Source organism: Malus sylvestris, chromosome 10, assembly GCF_916048215.2.
Source record: "Malus sylvestris chromosome 10, drMalSylv7.2, whole genome shotgun sequence".
Lineage (NCBI taxonomy): Eukaryota > Viridiplantae > Streptophyta > Magnoliopsida > Rosales > Rosaceae > Malus > Malus sylvestris.
The window spans coordinates 40,303,282-40,322,918 of record NC_062269.1 but is presented as its reverse complement, the minus strand read 5'-3'; the positions used below and the strand labels follow the sequence as shown (position 1 = coordinate 40,322,918).

Genomic DNA, 19,637 nt, shown 5'->3' with positions numbered 1-19,637 from the left:
ATAATGTTGACACGAGGAAGAACATATTTATTAATTATATCATCGTAAATTATCTGAATTTCATGTCAAACTAAATTGTAAATATACTTCATATCAAATTGATATGTATTTTTCAAATGAAACAAAAAAAGATACTTTAATGAAGGCATTATTCTGTTTTAAATTAGGTTCAACTGAGCTATATAATTAACTAGAAAGCTATGTACAGCATGCTACTTCGGGAAATAGCAATATCTTGGTATGGAACCCACGTGTTTTTTCTAGGAGCACTATGCAGGCTTTTTTTTTTTTTTTTTTGTTATCAACTTCATAATTCTTCCAAATGACCATAAAAACGTGTAAAAATATAATGCCAATGCCATTTTCCAGGAAATGGAACATGCAAAGCTGCATCTGTTTGTACAAAGCGATAATTTAAATTACTCTCGTCGGCAGAAAAGAATGAGTAATCTTAAATGCATGCTAAATTAATTCATAATAAAATAAACTTCGAACGAACAAATTAACAATTGAATTATATAATGCAATGATATACGTAGCATGCTTGTTTTTCATAAATCATGTTGGTTGTTGTTTCTCATGATTGCTCATGAAAGTGAAGGAAGTTTACATGCTGCATAATATCAGACAAATTGAATTAAAATAACTAAGACTAGAATTAGTCGGATGCAGCATTGCAAGTTTGCAGCTGCATTGCATGGCAATCAGATGAAGAAAAGCCAGAAAAACAATTTCAATAAGCAGTTGCATGGGAAACTCCATTTCTCTTTTTCTTCCCTATTTAAATCCCAAATAAACAAAAGATAGTCCAAAGTTGCAGCAAATAAACCCAAAATATAATATATACAGCACATTAAATTTGGACATACTAAAAACTGAACTATATACACACTCTAAAAACTGAAAAGCATTTGAAATGCCACATCAATTTATCAAATTCCAAACTTGGAATTCAGAGCTCTAATCACATGCAACACAAGCTATCAATCAAAGCTGCAAAAAAAGTACCCCAAATTTGCAAATTGAAAAATGTAGTGAGAAAAACTGAATAAAAACTTATGATGCATGGACACGAACACAGCAATACAACACGACTTGGGAATACAACACAACAGGAGAATACGAAGAGATATCACCGTGTCCATGCATCGTAAAAACCAATTGCAGCCAAACTTAGTAAACTGTCACTGAACCAGCCTCCTATCGAACCAAATTCATAACAGTAATAAAAAATAAAAATAAAAAATCTTTTTGCAAAATATGAGGATTCAGTGCAGCAGCAGAGTTGCAGAGTTGGAACCTGACCAGATTATCTTGGATGTTGATTTCTTGAATCTGACCTGATTCACGATTTCGAGACCAAATGGGACTCCTTCTTCCCCTGTAATTACGGAATATGCCCCTCAAAACTCAATCTTTTAGATTAAGCTCCATCTGTTTCTCTCAATAAATACGAAAAAGGTAAAATTCCCAAAACCCCTAAAAATAATCCCTTTCCTTTCTCAAAAGCCCCTTGCTTTGTCTCTCTTTTCTCAGTCGCCAGCGTTTTCCCGAGAAAATTAGACATTTTCCGGGAAAATCAGATCAATTTTGTGGAATGGGCGAGGAGGGTGCGCTGCCGGACCATCTGCGGTGCGGCCGGACCGACGGCCGGAAATGGCGGTGCAAGCGGAGAGTCATGGACGACATGAAGCTCTGCGAGATTCACTATCTCCAAGGCCGTCACCGTCAGTTCAGAGAGAAAGTCCCCGAGTCACTCAAGCTTCAGAGGACGCCCAAAAACGGTGGGGACAAAGATCAAAACGGCAGCGGAAACGGCGGTGGAGTCAAAATTAGGGCACGGAAAGTGGAGAATTTGGTGAAGTTGCTGAAGCGGAAGCGATCCGACGAGGCGGTGAAGAATTGCAAGAAGAAGAAGCGGAAGGTGAAGTTGAAGAAGAGCGAGTTGAATTTGGACCTCATACGGATGGTGCTGAGGAGGGAGGTCGAGAAGCGGAACCAGACGACTACGAAGAAGAAGAATGTTGTGGAGGAGGAGAGTGAGGATGGTGATGAAGACGACGATGACGGCGGCGGTGATCTCACCAGAGACTTGCCCAATGGCCGAATGGCAATCTCTTCATCTTCCTCGCAGTCGCCGAGGCTTCGGTCCGGCAATGCAGGTTCCAATTCGTCTTCTGATGGGAAGGTCGGGGCTGATTTGCCTCCGGTTGCTACGCGGAGGAGGTGCTTTCGGTCAAAGAACATCGAGCCAATTCCTGCTGGCACATTGCAGGTGAGCTGAATGACTGAAAGAAACAATTATGGTCATATGGTTTTTGAAATTTTGATTCTTTTGGTTTAGGTTCTGCCATATAATGATGTGGGGAAGTTGAGGAAAGGTAAGAGGAGAAGGTGCCATTGGTGTCGAAAAAGAGGGAGCGGTGTTTCTTCTGCTCTAATTAAGTGTTCGAGTTGCCAGAAGCACTTCTTTTGCTTGAATTGCATCAAAGAAAGGTTTGTTTTGTGTTTTGTGGATTATGGCCTCAAATTTATGTTTGAATCTTAGAGCTAAGTTTCTTGTTACCAATTCTCATAGACTGCAATGCTGGTACACAGTTCTTGTTTCAATTCTTTTATATGGATTTGGTCGTCATTAGTTAGAATACTGGCCTTGAATACCGAAATGTATGTAAATTTCACCACGATCCGAGAGATTGATGTTTTGTAATAAAACTTTATAAAGAACTTGTATTTTTCCGTCACGCTAGAAAATTCACCCTTGTCTGCGTATCTGATATCTATATGAGAAGCCATGATTGTGTAGAATGTTCTGCATCCTACAAGATGAAAACATTGGTAGAGACACAGAGAGAATTCAATTCTCCAGGCCAAATCTGATGATACATTGGTAGGACTAGAACTCATTGCAATAATATCGTTATTCTCCTAAGCTGTTTGTTATAGTTCTTCTCCTTGTTATAATCAATGAGGCTTGATGAATCTTGGTTCTTAAAACAATTTAGGTACTTTGATACACAAGATGAAGTCAAAATGGCATGCCCAGTCTGTCGAGGAACTTGCCCCTGTAAGGAATGCTCTGAAAATCAATCAAAAGATGCGGAAAGTAAGGTCTGACATTAAATTTGGCTCATTTGTGAACTTGTTCATGCTTCGTATGATGTTAGATGCTAATGATTTAAATCATGCACACCCTTTTTGTCAGGATTATTTGGGGGTTAAGAATAAAGTTGAAGTAATACTACAGTTCCATTATCTGATTTGTATGCTTCTTCCCGTGCTAAAACAAATAAACCAAGATCAGAAAGTTGAGCTAGAAGCAGAGGCAAAAATGAGAGGTACTGTGTAATTCTACTGACAATGTTGCTCTTTGCGCCAACTTTGTGGTCATAACTGAAAAAACTATCTTTTCTTCGTAATACCAGGGGAAGAGCTATCTGAAGTTCATATCAAGCAGGCTGAATATAGCTGCAACGAACAACACTGCTGGTATGTTCTATAATTCTGCAATGTTTTAACAGTTAAAGTGGAATTTATGTAATGATCTTGCATTGATTGTGTGGTGCATCAATGACTTTGGGAACAGCAATAAATGCAAAGCTTCAATAGTGGATCTCCATAGAAGCTGCCCAAATTGTTCCTATAACCTTTGTTTAAGTTGCTGTCGAGATCTTTTAAGTGGGAGCCTTTTTGGTGGTATAAACACAACTCTCATAAAGCAGACTAACAAAAAGAAAACTTGTGTCTCTCGTAAGGGGCAACTTGTAAAGAAGCCAATAACCACCCATAAGCAAAGTTTCCGCAGTTTGTACCCTTCTTCTGCATCAGTACCTAGCTTGAAATCTTGTAATGCTGTTAATGGTATATCTTGCCCACCTAAGGAGCTTGGAGGTTGTGGTGACAGCCTCCTTGATTTGAGATGTGTTTTTCCATTAAGTTGGATCAAAGACCTGGAAGTAAGTGCAGAAGAAATAGTTTGCAGCTATGAATTTCCAGAAACTGCTGACATGTCTTTGTGCTGTCCACTATGTTTGGGCGTGGACCAGAAAACTGATGGGATTCGACAGTTGCAAGAAGCTTCAGTGAGAGAGAACTCAAACGATAACTACTTATACTACCCCACGCTATTGGGCACAAATGGTGATAATGTTGAGCACTTTCAGAAGCACTGGAGTAAAGGTCATCCTGTAATAGTCCGAGACGTACTTCAAACTACATCAGATTTGACTTGGGATCCAGTGTCCATGTTCTGCACTTATCTTGAGAGGAGCATTGCTAGATATGAAAATAACACAAATTCAAATGAAGCTATCCACTGCTTGGATTGGTGCGAGGTCAGTGGAGCTCTACTGCTTATAGATTTGCTCTCTTTATCTTTTGATTCACGATTGTCTACACCTAATCCCATTCTCAAATTTAGCCTTTAAAAAGAAAACTGATAGTCCTCTGCATTTTTACCTCCTTTATCTCTAAACTCTTCAAGTACACATGATTATATTCCTACCATCCAGCCTTCTTTCTTCTAAAAGAAAAACTTATATATATTATATGGCAGGTGGAACTTGGAATCAGGCAGTACTTCATGGGTTCATTAAGGGGGCAGGCCCAACGAAATGTATGGAATGAGACACTGAAGTTGAAGGGTTGGCTTTCTTCGCAGTTGTTTCAGGAACAGTTTCCAGTTCATTATGCTGAAGTAATACGAGCTCTACCACTTCAAGAATACATGAATCCCACGTCTGGTCTTTTAAATCTTGCTGCAAGGATGCCACAAGAAATCCCAAAACCTGATCTAGGTCCCTGTGTTTATATATCATACGGCTGCACCGAGCAACTTGTACAAGCTAATGCAGTGATAAAGCTATGTTATGACTCATATGATGTGGTATGCCTTGTAATTATCCCTATTACTTTACTGTCAAGTGATCTCTTGTTTCTTTTGATGATGTGCTGCAATGGGACAAGTAGGCACCATATCATATTAATTGTTGAAGAAACTGTAAATGCTTTCCGTGCATTTTATTTGAATTTATAGGTTGATACCGATGTGGTCTCACCTCACCTGGACAACTTCACCAAGCATTAATTTAAAGTCTTGGTAAATTCATTTGAGTAAAAATTTGGGTCGAAGAATATGGAGAAAACCATAAGCTGTTTGCTAAACCTTCACCATTTTTATATATATTTTTGGTTGTTAAAGATTAGCTTTGCTTTAGAGGTCGCACTTGGTGCGATGGCAAGTGCCTTCGCCCATGAGCGGTAGGTCTCGGGTTCGAGACTTGGGAGCAGCCTCTCCATAAATGGGGGTAAGGCTAGCCGACATTCACCTCTCCCAGACCCTGCGTAAAGCGGGAGCCTTGTGCACTGGGTACGACCTTTTTTTAAAGATTAGCTTTGCTTTGGTAACAGTTATTTTTTCAGATCTAAGTGTTCCATTTCATTCATTCTGTTGATTTTTTTGACCCTAGGTTAACATTTTGGCACATACATCAGATGTCCCTATCTCTGATGAACAAGTTTCAAAAATAAGAAAGTTACTGAAGAAGCACAAGGCTCAATATCAGAGGGAGGTTTCTAGGGTTACTTGTGAACAATTTGTGGCAAAAAAAGACAATGGAGAATCATTATTGTTTAGTGAAACCATGAAAGAAGCAGGGCTACATAATGTGATCGGAGAGGAGATGCATTTACGCAAAAGAATTGCTAGAGAGTCTTGCTTCTCCAGGCATGAAGCATGCACAGATGCTGAAACATCTGATTCTGATACTGATTCTGAAGCCACACTAAGTAGCTCTGGGAGACTTCATGATGCTGAAACATCTAAAGATACAAGGTGTGAGGTTCTGGTCGACAGCTGCAATAGCTATGAAAAGCAAACCTTGGACGAGTCTTGTGGTGCCCAATGGGATGTGTTTCGCAGACAAGATGTCCCAAAACTTATAGAATATCTCAGAAGGCACTCTAATGAATTCACTCGTAAATTTGACTTTCATAAGCATGTAAGCCCAAAACCTATAGCTACAGCATTTGAGCAGATCAGGTTAAAGACTATCTTACTTTTTGACGTCCACACTTACTGCAGGTTGTTCATCCCATTCTTGATCAGAGTTTCTTTCTGGACTCAAGTCACAAATTAAGGCTCAAGGAGGAATTTAGTAAGTGTAATTTGTGTCATTTCAATCACTGGTTGAATTATGAATAACTGTAGTTAACCCACCACTCATTGTCACCAGAAATTGAGCCTTGGACTTTTGAGCAACACATAGGAGAAGCTGTTATCATACCTGCTGGATGCCCATATCAGATTAGGAATTCTAAGGTGCGTGACACTTTTATGATCTAGTATTTAGAAAAACCTTTTGAATCTTTCGTATTTTACTACTTTTGAGTTTTTGGAATGATTACCAAGAATTTTTACAGGACTTGCACTTATTATGCAGATAAGTTTATTGTTTCCGCAAATTATCACAATATTGGACATTCTGTTTCTTTTGACATGCAGTCTTGTGTACATGTGGTGCTGGACTTTGTATCACCCGAAAATGTTGCCGAGTGCATCCAGTTAACTGATGAAGTCCGTCTGCTTCCAGCAGACCATAAAGCAAAAGTTGACAAGCTAGAGGTGAACTTTCATTGATATTAGTATGAGATGTCATTTTTTTCTCCATAATATGCATAAAAATTGATCAGAAAGTGTCTGCCCTTGTCATGAAATGCAGGTGAAGAGAATGGCCCTTAATAGTATTAGTTCAGCAATCAAAGAAATACGTGAGCTTACTTGTGCAATGTAAGTGCCCCTGCTGAGGAAGACATTTATCTCCTCTGTGCTTCCAACATTTAGCACCTGCAGAACTTTCAGAAAAAAAAAGAAAACAAATGGAGATTCTTCCTTGGACATGTCAAGATGTTGCATGACAGTTTGGGATTTTAAACGATTGTCGAGTATCCACTGCCTGTTTGTAAATTCTGCGTTGCTGAGGCTCTAGGTCCCCAGGACTCTATCCATACTCAAATAAAAGGTATAGAACTCATATTTTCCAATTAAATTACGCTTCTACATCAACTGGCATATGGAATGATGATGCATGTATCGTGTTTGTGTGTGTAAACCTTGGCTCACCCGCTTATTCTCTCCATTCTGAGAAAGTATGGTTGTCTGTTTTGTTCACTGCCATGAATACTGCAGGATTGTCTGAGCACTTACCATGTTCCTTACAGGTAATGGTTAGATGATCACGGCTATATCTTCTATGAACATCTGGAAACTGCGTCAGCTGTAGATCGTGGAGAGGCTACTTTGATTCGTTTTGATTCTATTACACAGAGAGGTGTATATACATTCTTCATTTGCTGCGGTCGCGATAAAAGAGCCAAGTGTTACTGTTCCTTCCCAGCAGAGAGAATAAGAAATGGAAGGAATGGGAGCATTGACCTTACATCAGACGGGAATGTTTCTCGAAACCCTGCTTCATTACCTAGCAAGTAGCGTCTGATTACATGCTGGTACAATTTCATTTCACGACATATAACCATGATGTTTCCGATCCCTTATGGGCATAGAACATTCGAGTCTGAGTCGCCACTGAACGCATATCGGATGGCACGAGAACTAGCGAGCGCAAACTAACTTTTCGAGTGTAGCTATTGTAGCTTTTAAAGGTTAAGTCATTAGGGTAATGGTTTCGTCTATTCCGTACGTTTTTCTTCACTCTATTCCTCTTAACTTGCTATTTTTATTCATTCTGTTCCGTTGTATTGAATAGTCCAGAGCATGGAAGAAATTTCGCGATTTGATTGATCCTATATTTTGTTGATAATATCAGGTTCATGGTTCCTACAGGATCGATCCGACCCGACGAGAGAAAATTTCTACTCATTCTATGTTTTTGTTCTTGTTCTTGGCAAGGGGAGAGTAACTTAAACGAGAATGATAGGTGCTGTAAATAGATATGGAAAAGGATCCGGCGAGGATTGTTTTTTTAGGAATCTTGTGATCATGATCGTATATCGTACATCTTGCAGTCAACGAGAGAATTTCTACTTATCCTATGTTTTTCTTCTTGTTCTTGGCAAGGGGAGAGTAACTTAAACGAGAAAGATAGGTGCTGTAAATAGATATGGAAAAGGATCCGGCGAGGATCACTTTCCTGGAGATCCTAGGAATCTCATGATTATAACTGTACATTATGCAGTTAGTTTTTGTTATATAATATTTATATTTAATTTTATATTTTGAAATGATTTCTAATCTCACGATGTACGATAAACGATTATGATCATGAGATTCCTAGGATCCCCAGAAAAAGGATCCGGCGATGATCTATTTCCAATAGATATGTCAAGTAAGTAATCTCAAGGAAGGCATTAATTTATAAAACTGCAAGCTGTACAGGAAAGAATACATCTTCACTTTATTTCTCTTTTTTTTCCTCTACTGTTTTTGCTTCAGGCTTCAAAACAGGAAACGCTTTTCGCCGAAAACAAGCTAAATAATACACAAAGGATTGAACCTTCAAAATATTGAATAAAATGAAATAAAATTAAAGATCAAAGCATTCGTGTCCCTTTTTTCTTGGGACTGGTATATTTTGGGATTCAAAAGTGTCAAAATTGTTTTTGTAATTGTAGCAGTAGCACTGACAAAGACCTTATGGAGCCATTAGCCCCTCAATTGTGTAGGAAAGGGACTTTGCCCAGTCGGCTTTGAGAAGAAGCGTTTGCAATGTGTGCATCACATCGTACCCAGGGTCGAGTTTCCGCTGCCATCCCTGCAAAACACAATCACTCAGATATGTGGAGCAGTTATCGACAAAATCACTCAAATAATCAACCATCAGTTGTGAAATCGAATCCCATTCGTTTTAGTTTTCTAAGAAAATAAAATTGGCTTTATAAAGAGAAGCAGAAAGGAGTTAAGCAATCAACATCAGACGGGCAATTGCTCGTGCTTGTATTGCAAGGATTACAGAATGCAACAACAGGTTTCATTTCATAAGAGACTAGCCATGCTTCAGCCGTGGTGGATATATAGAGGAAAACGGAATTACCTCAAGTACCAAAGTCGTTACCATGACAGTACAGACATTGCCATCAACATTGACTCTGTGACGCCTAACTTTCTCCAGTAACTGCTCAATACACTCAGCAGGATGGACTAGATCACCTTCTGGAGTACCCCAGAAAGCAAATGACTCCTCCACTTCCTGTAGGAACAATAGTAGATTGAGGGAAACTTGTAAAGCAAGCTTCTCAAGTACGTAATAACATTTAAGAACTGCACTTGTCTACAATACACGAATAAATGAAACAAGGAGTGTATAGTACACATATCACATCTTGCAACTGTGATTAATATAATTCACAAGACAAGAAATTATTACCAGGGAAAGTTTGATTCAAAATATTTCCAAATATGAAATATTTCTTTACATAATCTTTAGCTTAATGATGAATATATATATTTAAAGGGGATATAAAATTTGCAATTTATTTAATGAGCTAACCAAACAAGAGGCAAAACCTTTTATGGTGAATTAAGTTCAAGAGAATTGAGTTCCCTAAGCATACGTAGAATTACAAATAAACTTCCAAGTTCCAATAGAAAAATCAAATCATGCCACCTTATCACAATCAGTACCTCAATGAAAGCCTTTGGGTCAGGGCATTTCTGTTGCTTTGATAGTCTGAGTGTGCACTCAGCAGCAGTGCGCCCATCACGACAAGCAACCGCCTTGAAAAAATCCACTAAGTTTACTCTATCATTTTTAGAGAGTTCAGCAGTCATGCCTACATCAAGGAAAATGACATGTGGCTTTGATTTGAAGAGGCTCTTCCTAGAAGACTTGTTCTGAGCCACCCGGACAAGGATATTTCCAGGATGCATGTCTGCATGAATAAAGTTGTCCACCTGAAGGAAGAGATTCTCATAACTTAGAACGTACTGAAAAGTACCAAAGACCAGAACGTCTGAGTTCCCACTAATAATCAAACTACAGCAAATCAAACATAACACAGTATATACTGCATGACACCCCCCCCCCCCCCCCCAAAAAAAAAAAAAACCACCATTTCTTATCCACTGAACTTGACCACTTTAGAGGGGAGATGTTCCAATATGCTTAAACAAAAAGGATAAAAAACTCGACCATGTAATTTTACATGGGAGAAATTTTTTTTGGCACATGTTCCAAAATGCTGAACAAAAAAAAGAAAATAAAAAGTTACACATAATGCATAATAGCAAGCTGGGCGCGGAGACTGTCGTCAGCTGCTTATAGTCATGGGCTCATTCATGCATACGATAATTATGCTTTTTCTTAAAAAATTAAAGTATTAAGACAACCTTCAGCTATATCAAACAGTAGAAATCACTAACTTTACAAAGAGATGCTTACGAGGTTCAAACACAATGCAATCACCATAGTTCTAAAGCAGAAATGCATTGCAACAAACATGAAGGGTATAAATGTTACCAGGAGCATCTTCAAAAGTGCATGTGTCCCGATGTGAGCAAGTGCAGATTTAATCCGATCATGCCCTTCAAGATCATCAACATAGTGTGAGACACATTCCCCTTGTTCATAAGTCTCCACCAAAACAGCAGGATGCACAAGTGGATACACAGGCTTTGGGAAAGAGACATCCTTCCATCTACGAAAATTATAAATAAAGCGGCTCAAATGGGCAGCTTCCCTCGCTAGGTCAACTTGAGACATCATAAAAACTGCAAACTGCTGCACACTTTCATCCAATCTCCACCACTTTAAAGCAGGAATGAACGTTGAAATTTTTGCAACCAGATTGATTATAGAAAAATCTCTCCTAATTGATTCACCAACACCAGGGTGTCTAACCTTTACTGCAACTACTATGGGCTTCATCTGTTGACCAGGGTATCTAAATCTTAAAGTAGCTCGATGCACTTGAGCAATACTTCCAGATGCTACTGGCTTCTCTTCAAAGTTATCAAAAATCTCGGGCAGCTTGCGTCCAAACGCTCGTTCGATAGTTTTCTTCGTGTAGGCAAAGCTATGTTCTGGAGCTTTGGTGTGAAGCTCAGAGAGCTTAGTGCATAAATCTCTCGGGAAGAGATCAGGCCGTGTAGCTGCCCATTGACCCCATTTGATGAAAGCTGGACCTGCCAATTCCAATGTTCGGTGAACAACATGAAGCCACAACTTCCTAAACTCAGGTCCAAAGCAGTCAGCAAATGCAGCCATCACTATGCTGGGTGTGAACAAGATTCCTAGGGTGACTGCTCTGAATATCAAGATCGCACCTTCTAAAACTGCAAATGCTAATGAGGTCATAAAAGCATGTCCATCCTGTGCACGCATGTACAAAGTATTTCCTGGTGGTTGGTATTCCGTTTCTGCCAAAGACATCTGTGACCATGCTAGCTTCCCACTTGTGAAGGCAAAAATACCAGGAAGCAACAGGTTAGAACGGGTTACAGCCAAGCTGAAAGCTTGCGCAAAATTATTTATACGCGAGAATCCACGACCACCAGAGGAAAATCTTTCGGAGAGCCTTTTCCAAGCAAGTTGGGCATGATGTCTCACTGCACTTCTTGCGGGAATGACAGCAAAACTCCGGGAATAATTACTCCGGTGAAAACTCTTTGTGGTATTGTACAATGAGAATGTGGCATGTCCTCCATTAGGAACCGTATAGTCCCTGTAGAATCTGTACTGGGGATGATGCAGGCCAATTCTAACAATTGTCCCATACTTTTCCGCTTCCGGACAACTCTGTTTCGGGCTTTTAACAACCGTATTCGCTACTTTTCTAAAGCTTCTTAAGGTCAAAAATCTGCATTCCAAATACCAACCCAATTAAAATCATCATATTAACATTCCAATTCGCAAACATATAGAAAAATCGCTTCATTTCTCAAAAAAATCGACACTCCATTCCCATTTGCAACAATGATTCATACATTAAAAACGAAAATCAAGAATTATAACCAACTACCCAATTTTCCAATGTTTCCAAACAAAAGGCGATTGCTTTCTAATCACTAAAACAAATCGTCACAAAAAACCCAAACCCTAGCTGAAACAAAAAGCAGAAAGGCAAGGCGACGGACCTCGACATGGCGATCGGACCGGAGGCAGACTGGAAGGGGCTAACGTGCGCCGACGGAGGAGGAGGTGTAGGGTTGCTCTAACCAGCATCTTTTTCTCATGGGACTCGAGCCCTTTAGGCAGCGCCCTCCTTCATGCTCGACAACCCTGAGATTTTTTAATTTTGATTTTTCGTGTGGAATAATTGGTCGGTGAGATTTAGGGTTTCAGACAACGTAAACAACAAGCCGTCGGATCAAAGCTTTGGGTTTGGAGGAAGAAGAAGGGATCGGATGGTTAATTGGGTCGTTGTTGGGCCCTGTCTCATGGGCCTCACGAGATGATTCCTTTTCAAGCTGCTGACCTATTTCGGATATTTATCACGTTTATTTATTCTTTTATTACCTGTCACTTAGTATTAGGTCTAGTAGTATTATTCTTTATTTGTAAGTGAGACGTCTTAAGTTCGATTCTTACCAAATACGAATTTGAACCACATTATTACTAGTCCATTGTGAGACTAAAGTCACCCCCTCCCTCTCTTTCATTTAGTGTAAACAATATCGTTTATTCAAAATAATCATTTTTATCACCCAAAGAGTGGGAAAACAGTCTTCACAACTTTTTTTTTTATTTATTTAAGAATTTATCCGGTGAATTTGTAAATCCGTCTCCTTATAAATGCTTTTGTTGAAAATATTTTATTAAAAACAAATTAAATTTTTAATTAAAGAAATATGTGCTTGCTTTAATAGGAAGCAAGGGACTTAGAACTTGAACGTTGTTCGTAGACACGAAGTGTTTCTTCAGAGAAAGTATTTTGTGATCATGAATATTTTTGAATTTTTATTATCAAGATTGTATAATATATGACAAGATGATGAGTTTCTTGCGATAGGAATCTAGAGATTGGTACTTCATTCAAGTATCAAAACAATCTAACCAAAAAAAGTACGAAAAATCAATTTTCTTTTCTTTCCACTATTGAAAAAACAATTAAACTTTATAATACAAGTGGAGAAAATGATATATATTTATGTGTTCCTCTAATTGCATTATGACATATAGAGTATCTGTTTAAATACCAGATACTTGAAAAAATTTCTCCTAAACTTAGCTTATATATTAATAATGTTGGGGGGGGGGGGGAGGAGAGTCAGCAGAGAACTTGCTCATTAGAGTATATATAAACCAAGAATTTATTTTTTTGTAGGAGTTTAAACTAAGAATTAAACAATTGGATTATATGCCTTGTTGAATCAAGTTTTGATTGAAAATTCTCATGCAGTACGGACAGATGCCATGCACACGCATGATTTTCACTGGTCTTGAAGATTACAGGGCGAGGGGAACTCAAGCTTCTCCCTACTTCGGCTGTAACTTACTACTACAACGAAGTTGCAGATAGCAAGGACATGAGGTATAAGTTGGTCAAACGTACAGTTCAACAAACAAACGCGCGATTTTGAGTTGAAGGGAGGTCTTGCAAGCATTAGAAATGCCGAATCTGTGATTTCTTTAACTGAATCGAATTCGTCGGTCTTACTAGCAGTGATCGAAGGAGCTTAATTTATCAGTAAAGATTAACTTGATTGATACTGCAGAAGGGCGTTCTACTTGTGAGAGAGGCCCGTAGTGGATATATACACGCAGTCTAGCATCCTAAACTTGAGTGAAGGGTTTAATCAAGCAAAATTACTCACACAAGGGAACATTTGGAAAGATACGGAATGTGCAACTTGAAGCCCAAGGTTTCAATACCTATACAACTTATAGGGAAAAAAAGGTACAAATTAAATTGTTCTACATTCTGTACTACAATCTTATTAAACAAACAATAGTATTTTCTTCCTAATTTCTTTTTTCCAAAGAGAATTCTACTTCTCAGTGACACCTATTTGTACCTCTCACACATTCCTTTCAATTTTCGAGCATCGGACAATGAATTGAAGAAGACTAATGGACAAATATTAATAAGGATATGTAGAAGGTAAAAAATGAGTAAAGCACTACCCTTAATTTACTGTTGGATCGGAGGACTGAAAAGTTTATGCACTTTTAAAATTACAATTGAATAAGAGACAAGTTTGCTACATTACATCTTGGCATCAAACATTAGAGATACAACAAACAAATTTTTAATTAGCAGAAACTTTGATAACTTGAGCATCCTATTTGGGTGAAGTTTTTTTTTTTTTTTTTTTGAATGGATATTATCTACACTAAGAAGAGGGGGTGGAGCTTAGCCTTACAATGGGCTAGTAATAATGTGATTCAAATTCGCGTTTAGCAAGCATCGAACATAAGACCTCTCACTTACCAGTGAAAAAGAATACTATTAGACTGTAGTACTAAGTGGCTTTGGGTGAAGTTATGTCTTAATATGCAGTTTTTTTAGTAGCAACCATTTATTTTTTGAAAACTACGAAGAGATTTGGAATTCTACTATAAAATCAATTGGCAAGCAATGTCCCTCTTTCTCACGATGTGGGATTCATACTCCTATCACACCCCCTCACATGTGACGAACTTTCAAGCCTAATATGTCAATAACACAATCGGGTGATGTGAAGACTTGGGATTCTACTATAAAATCAATTGGCAAGCAATGTCGCTCTTTCTCGCGATGTGGGATTCATACTCCTATCACACCCCCTCATGTGTGACGAACTTTCAAGCCTAATACGTGGATAACACAATCGGGTAACGTGAAGTACTTATGGCAATTGGATTTCACAATTGGGACAACATACTCTGATACCATGAAGAGAGTTGGGATTCCACCATAAAACCAATTAGCTATATGAGGAATAACTCAATTAGTTATAAGTACATACAAAGTCCCTATTTTAACCTATGTGAAACTTGTACTCTCAACAAACTAAAAACCCCATTTGGTAGCTGCATTCAGTTTTTAGTTTTATCAAACAAGTTTCAGTTTATAATAAAAGGGAAAACAAAATGATTATCAAAAACCAATTAAATGAATGCATAATCGATCTAATAGTTTCATCACTTGCAAAGACTCTAGATTGCATCCCCAAAAAAATTATAAAAATGGAAGGCTAGCCCGTCGTAATTAGGGCTGGGCACGGGCCGGGCCGAGCCGGGCCGGACCTAATTTTCAAGGAACCGGAGGTTAAAATAAACGGGCCGGGCCGAGTCGGGTACATCATATTTCATTACAGGAATCGGACTGAACCCGGCCCGTTTGAAACGGGCCGGTCCGGGCCGGGTCCACCGGTCCTTGGTTTTTTTTTTTTTTTTTTTTTTTTTTGCGAAACCCGCTACGGAAAGGACTCCAGAACCACCGCCATGCTGCCTTCGTCGTCGCACCACAGCTTCTCCACCGAGCCCCGCGCCGGCACCGCCATGCTGCCTTCGTCGTCGCACAAATAATCAAATTGTTCAAATCGGCAAATCGAACCAGAGAAGTCATCTTTCCACGAATCCAAGACCTCCACCCTCGCAATTACAAATTACATCAATTGATGAATCAAAACAAAATCAGAAACCCACAAAATTCCTAAATCAGAAACCCACATAAATCAAAAACCCTAAATTCCTATCGAGGATGAACCCATCTTGTTCGAGGAATCCCATCGAGGATGAACCCATTTTCGCCGCGATAGCATCCTTCTTCCAACCTCTTCGACAACAACGCAAATATCACTTGGTCCTAATTCTTGCATAAGAAATTCAATTGGAATTGAAACAGAGGACAAGTTGAACAAAACCCAGAATCCATTTTTATCAATATAATTCATTCAATTAAACATACCGAAGAGCAGCCTCACGGGCAGCGTCACGAACTTCGGGCTTTTCGGTCATTCGCTTCTGGATAACTTCCAATGTGGCACCAACAATGGACCTCGAATAGGGCTTCTTGGTCGAGCGGCGCTTCTTCTTCACAGATTCAGCCGCAATATCCTACATCACGAACGGATGAGCTTACAATAATATCCCTCATTCATTCTATCAAACAAATCAACGATTCAAACCAATTCGCGGCGTCTCACGGATGCTAGGGTTCTACCTTCTTGTGTTGCTTCCGGTACATGGCGGTCCAGGTGAGCTTGGAAGGCTTGAGGCGGTTGTGGAAGTACCTCTTGCATTTGGAATTGGCGAAGAGGAAGACCTGGGAATCGGAGCGGATGAATCGGATTCCCTTTCCCGGGTAAATCTTGTCGCCGCTGAAACGGCAGAGCTCCGTCTTCAGAACCAAGAAATTAACCTGCTTGTAGAGAGAAGAGCGAGGGTTGAGCTCCTGGCGGACGAGGGAGAGGCGATGGAGTGGAGGGAGTCGAGGGAGAGGTGAGGTTGACCAGGGAGTCGAGGGAGAGGCGAGGGCGTGATTCTGGAACCTGGGGGAATTGGCTAGGGTTGATCTTGAAACTAACGGTTGAGATTGGATGATAACTTATCATCCAATCTAGGCCGTTCATTATAATTAGAAACGGGTCGGTCCGGGTACCCGTTTTTCCACACTTATGGAACTGGCCCGAACCTAAAGTTTCAAAGGCCCGGCCCGGCCCGCCCCGTTTCACTTTTTAAAAATTAGGAACCGGCCCGTACCCGCCCCGACCCGCGGTTCCTATACCCGTTTGCCCACCCCTAGTCGTAATATACTAATCTGCAAACGGCGTTGTCAATTGAGAAACAAAGTTAATATATTCCCTATATTTAAAGTTTTAAACATTAAAAAAGAGGTGAAGCTTCTTCTGGTGTCTTTTAGGGTTCAATGTGAACCTAGGCTCAAAACATCACCATCCCACACAACTTTGAAAGCGGCTTGAATTCTGACCAATATTGTAATAATATTTAGGAACTATATATAATTAGAAAAACTAATGAAAATAACTTAAAAAGTTTTAGTTTTAATATAAAAAAAATCATGTTATAAGTTTTGTTTAATGATTAGGACAAGAGCCATATTAAAATAGTCTAACTAAAAATGGCCCAACTATGATAAATTATGATTTGTCGATTTTACCCTTAACTTTTTTAGGTTGAGTTTTATATTTTCGTCGTTAATGGAATTCATCGTTGTTTTGCAGACCTTCTCCTTTTTCTTTGAAACAAAAATATAGATCCTCATGCTATTTAAGTTATATTTTTTATTATTTCGTTGAAATGTGATCGTCGTTATTATTCATAGTGTATTCGAGGTACTGTTTTCAAATTTTCATCGACAATGGAATTCATCGTTTGTTTATCCAGAAAATAAATTTGAAATCTGCATGTTATTCAATAATAACGATTAGTCACTGTTTCTGGACTGTAAAAATAAACTGTTTCTGGATTTTAAGTAACACTGTTTTTGGAATCTAAGTCACTGTTTCTGGAATCTAAGTTACTGTTTCTAAAGTCTAAGTCACTGTTTCTGGATCTAAATGAAATAGACACACTGTTTCTTAAATATAAGCTAGAAAAGAAATGGTGAAATTCACTGTATTTGTATTCAAAACAAAATAAAAATCATGTTTCTTAAATATAATCAACTGATGCATGAAAGAAAAGAAACAGTCAAAGGTTAAAGCATAGACTATTTCTGGAATTTAAATTACTGTTTCTGAAATTTGGTTTTTTTCTTTCCAGATACAGTGTTTGTTTGTGCACAGACATAACAAACACCGTATCTGAATTTTTTTTCTAGAAACAGTGTTATGTTTTGGTTATCCAGAAACAGTTTTATGTTTTGATTTTTTTTTCCATACACTTTTTCCCTGGTTTCTGCCATTAAACTTCTTTGAACTTGTTTTGGTAATAAGTATGATTGTGTAAATCCTAGATTAGATTTGATTCTAGTTATCCTTTCCTATTACAACTTGTATTACTTGGAGGAGAAGGAATATCTTCTCTCCCTTTACTACTATAAATAAAGGCACAATGTAGGAGGGATAACAACACACACATTCCCCTACAATTCTACAAACACACATCTCTCTTCTCTCTTTCTCTGCCACCGGCCTTAGTCTCTCTGTCAGATAATATAGACCACAACACGTTATCAGCACGCTCCTACCGCTGCGCTTAGGAATCTGACGTTGAAGAATTTTTCTGCATCAAACCAGTTCATCCATATCATCACGCAATCAGGTTCTTTCCAAACAACGGTTTTTAACTCGATATTTTGCAAGCCCTGATAGCATGAACATTCACCATGATGCATGACCCAACTTTACGTTTAACGTATTTTAGATTCTACATAAATTGTGTATGCTTCATAACCAAAATTGCTACAATTATGTGAATTTGATATTTGTCATGAATTGAATCTTACATATGTACATGCATTGAAACTATTATTTGCATATGCATCAACGTAAATATGTGATTCATTAAAATTATACATGCATAGAATATAATTGAATTGAAAAAAAAAAATCACATTTTTTTTGCGATTGGGACTTGGGTTCTTTAGAATCCATGACCACCATCCTGCAGATGGGGTTTCCACGCAAGCAGAGAGCATGCAGCTCTCCTTGTTCCCAGAGAAAAACACCCACGAAGCCAAGCCCCAAACCCAAAATCCCGACACCCTTCCTGGTGTCCCCCGACCATGGCATAGCCTGCAGCCACAGCCTTAAACCTTTGGTTCATATTCTCAACGACCTGAAGTCGTCCCATGTCGACAATTGAACCGAGATTCAACGGAATCTCGTCGGAAATTTTTGAAAATTCAATTTCAATTTTTAGGGTTTTTGATATCACGTCGAGATTTCATCTCCGTCGATGGATACTTGGTTCTCCGACGAACCATGGCTTGCACACACCAAGGACAACCATCTGCAGTGGCGCCGTCCTAGTTTTTCCGGCCTTCTTCCTCGGCCACGCACACCCAACGTCGTTGGGTTTGTTTTGTCCTGCACCCCGAAGCCCTAACGGGCTCCAGCCTCTCGGCCCGTGTGATAAAAAATAAAAATAAACAAATTTTTTGCTGGGCTCGCTTGCAGCGGCCCAGCTCGCAAAGAAAAGAATTTTTTTTTTATTTCCTGGGCGCGCCTGCAGCGGCCCAGACCGAAAAAAATAATTTTTTAGTTTTTTTTCTGGGCCTGCTTATTGCAGCCCGTATCTGTGAAACAAAAGATTTTTTTTTGGGGGCTGCACACAGCAGCCCATTCCCTCTTCTCACCCCGTGGGCCTGCAGCCTACACCCGAGGGTTCTTGGCCTATATTTTTAGGCCCCGAGATTTTATTATTTAATACTTTTAAATAATATGGGTTTTTATATTTTCACCCACACTTTAATTTGGCCCCGAAGACCAAAAATAAATTAATTCAATTATCATTATACAATATTTTTGCATATATTCTTTACATATTTCTTTGCATATATATTTGTGTTTGCCTGCAGGAATATATGAACCTGAAGTTCATAATTACTTTGAAACCCGAAGTTTCTTATAAGCATGCCTTGTTTGAAAACTCGAAGTTTTCTCTTAAACATATCACCCATGAAAACCCGAAGTTTTTCATGCAAAATTAAACCAATACATGTCTATTAGAACCTGTATGTTCTACTCCTATGTGAATGGATTGATTTTTCTCCATTACACTAACCACATCTTG

The 19,637-nt window shown here is 38.9% G+C and overlaps 3 protein-coding genes across 3 annotated transcripts; 1 reads left to right on the top strand and 2 right to left on the bottom strand.

Annotated features, from left to right (window-relative positions):
- The first annotated feature begins 1,294 nt into the window (after window positions 1-1,294).
- On the top strand, window positions 1,295-7,801 carry LOC126586727 (lysine-specific demethylase JMJ28-like). Its single transcript, XM_050251664.1, has 13 exons — window positions 1,295-2,275; window positions 2,345-2,496; window positions 3,006-3,111; window positions 3,206-3,338; window positions 3,426-3,489; window positions 3,587-4,334; window positions 4,556-4,885; window positions 5,469-5,999; window positions 6,083-6,155; window positions 6,234-6,319; window positions 6,503-6,622; window positions 6,720-7,019; window positions 7,219-7,801. Exons 1-12 carry the CDS (start codon window positions 1,598-1,600, stop codon window positions 6,789-6,791), a joined length of 3,093 nt encoding a protein of 1,030 aa, XP_050107621.1. The 5' UTR covers window positions 1,295-1,597; the 3' UTR covers window positions 6,792-7,019; window positions 7,219-7,801.
- Window positions 7,802-8,391: 590 nt separating this feature from the next.
- Window positions 8,392-12,321, bottom strand: LOC126586730 (uncharacterized). Its single transcript, XM_050251667.1, has 5 exons — window positions 12,089-12,321; window positions 10,473-11,811; window positions 9,638-9,907; window positions 9,048-9,203; window positions 8,392-8,768 (listed from the first exon to the last, which is right to left on the bottom strand). Exons 1-5 carry the CDS (start codon window positions 12,094-12,096, stop codon window positions 8,649-8,651), a joined length of 1,893 nt encoding a protein of 630 aa, XP_050107624.1. The 5' UTR covers window positions 12,097-12,321; the 3' UTR covers window positions 8,392-8,648.
- A 3,031-nt stretch (window positions 12,322-15,352) lies between these two features.
- LOC126584570 (60S ribosomal protein L24-like) lies at window positions 15,353-16,510 on the bottom strand. Its single transcript, XM_050248905.1, has 4 exons — window positions 16,391-16,510; window positions 16,102-16,299; window positions 15,847-15,995; window positions 15,353-15,530 (listed from the first exon to the last, which is right to left on the bottom strand). Exons 1-4 carry the CDS (start codon window positions 16,508-16,510, stop codon window positions 15,353-15,355), a joined length of 645 nt encoding a protein of 214 aa, XP_050104862.1.
- Window positions 16,511-19,637: the final 3,127 nt, after the last annotated feature.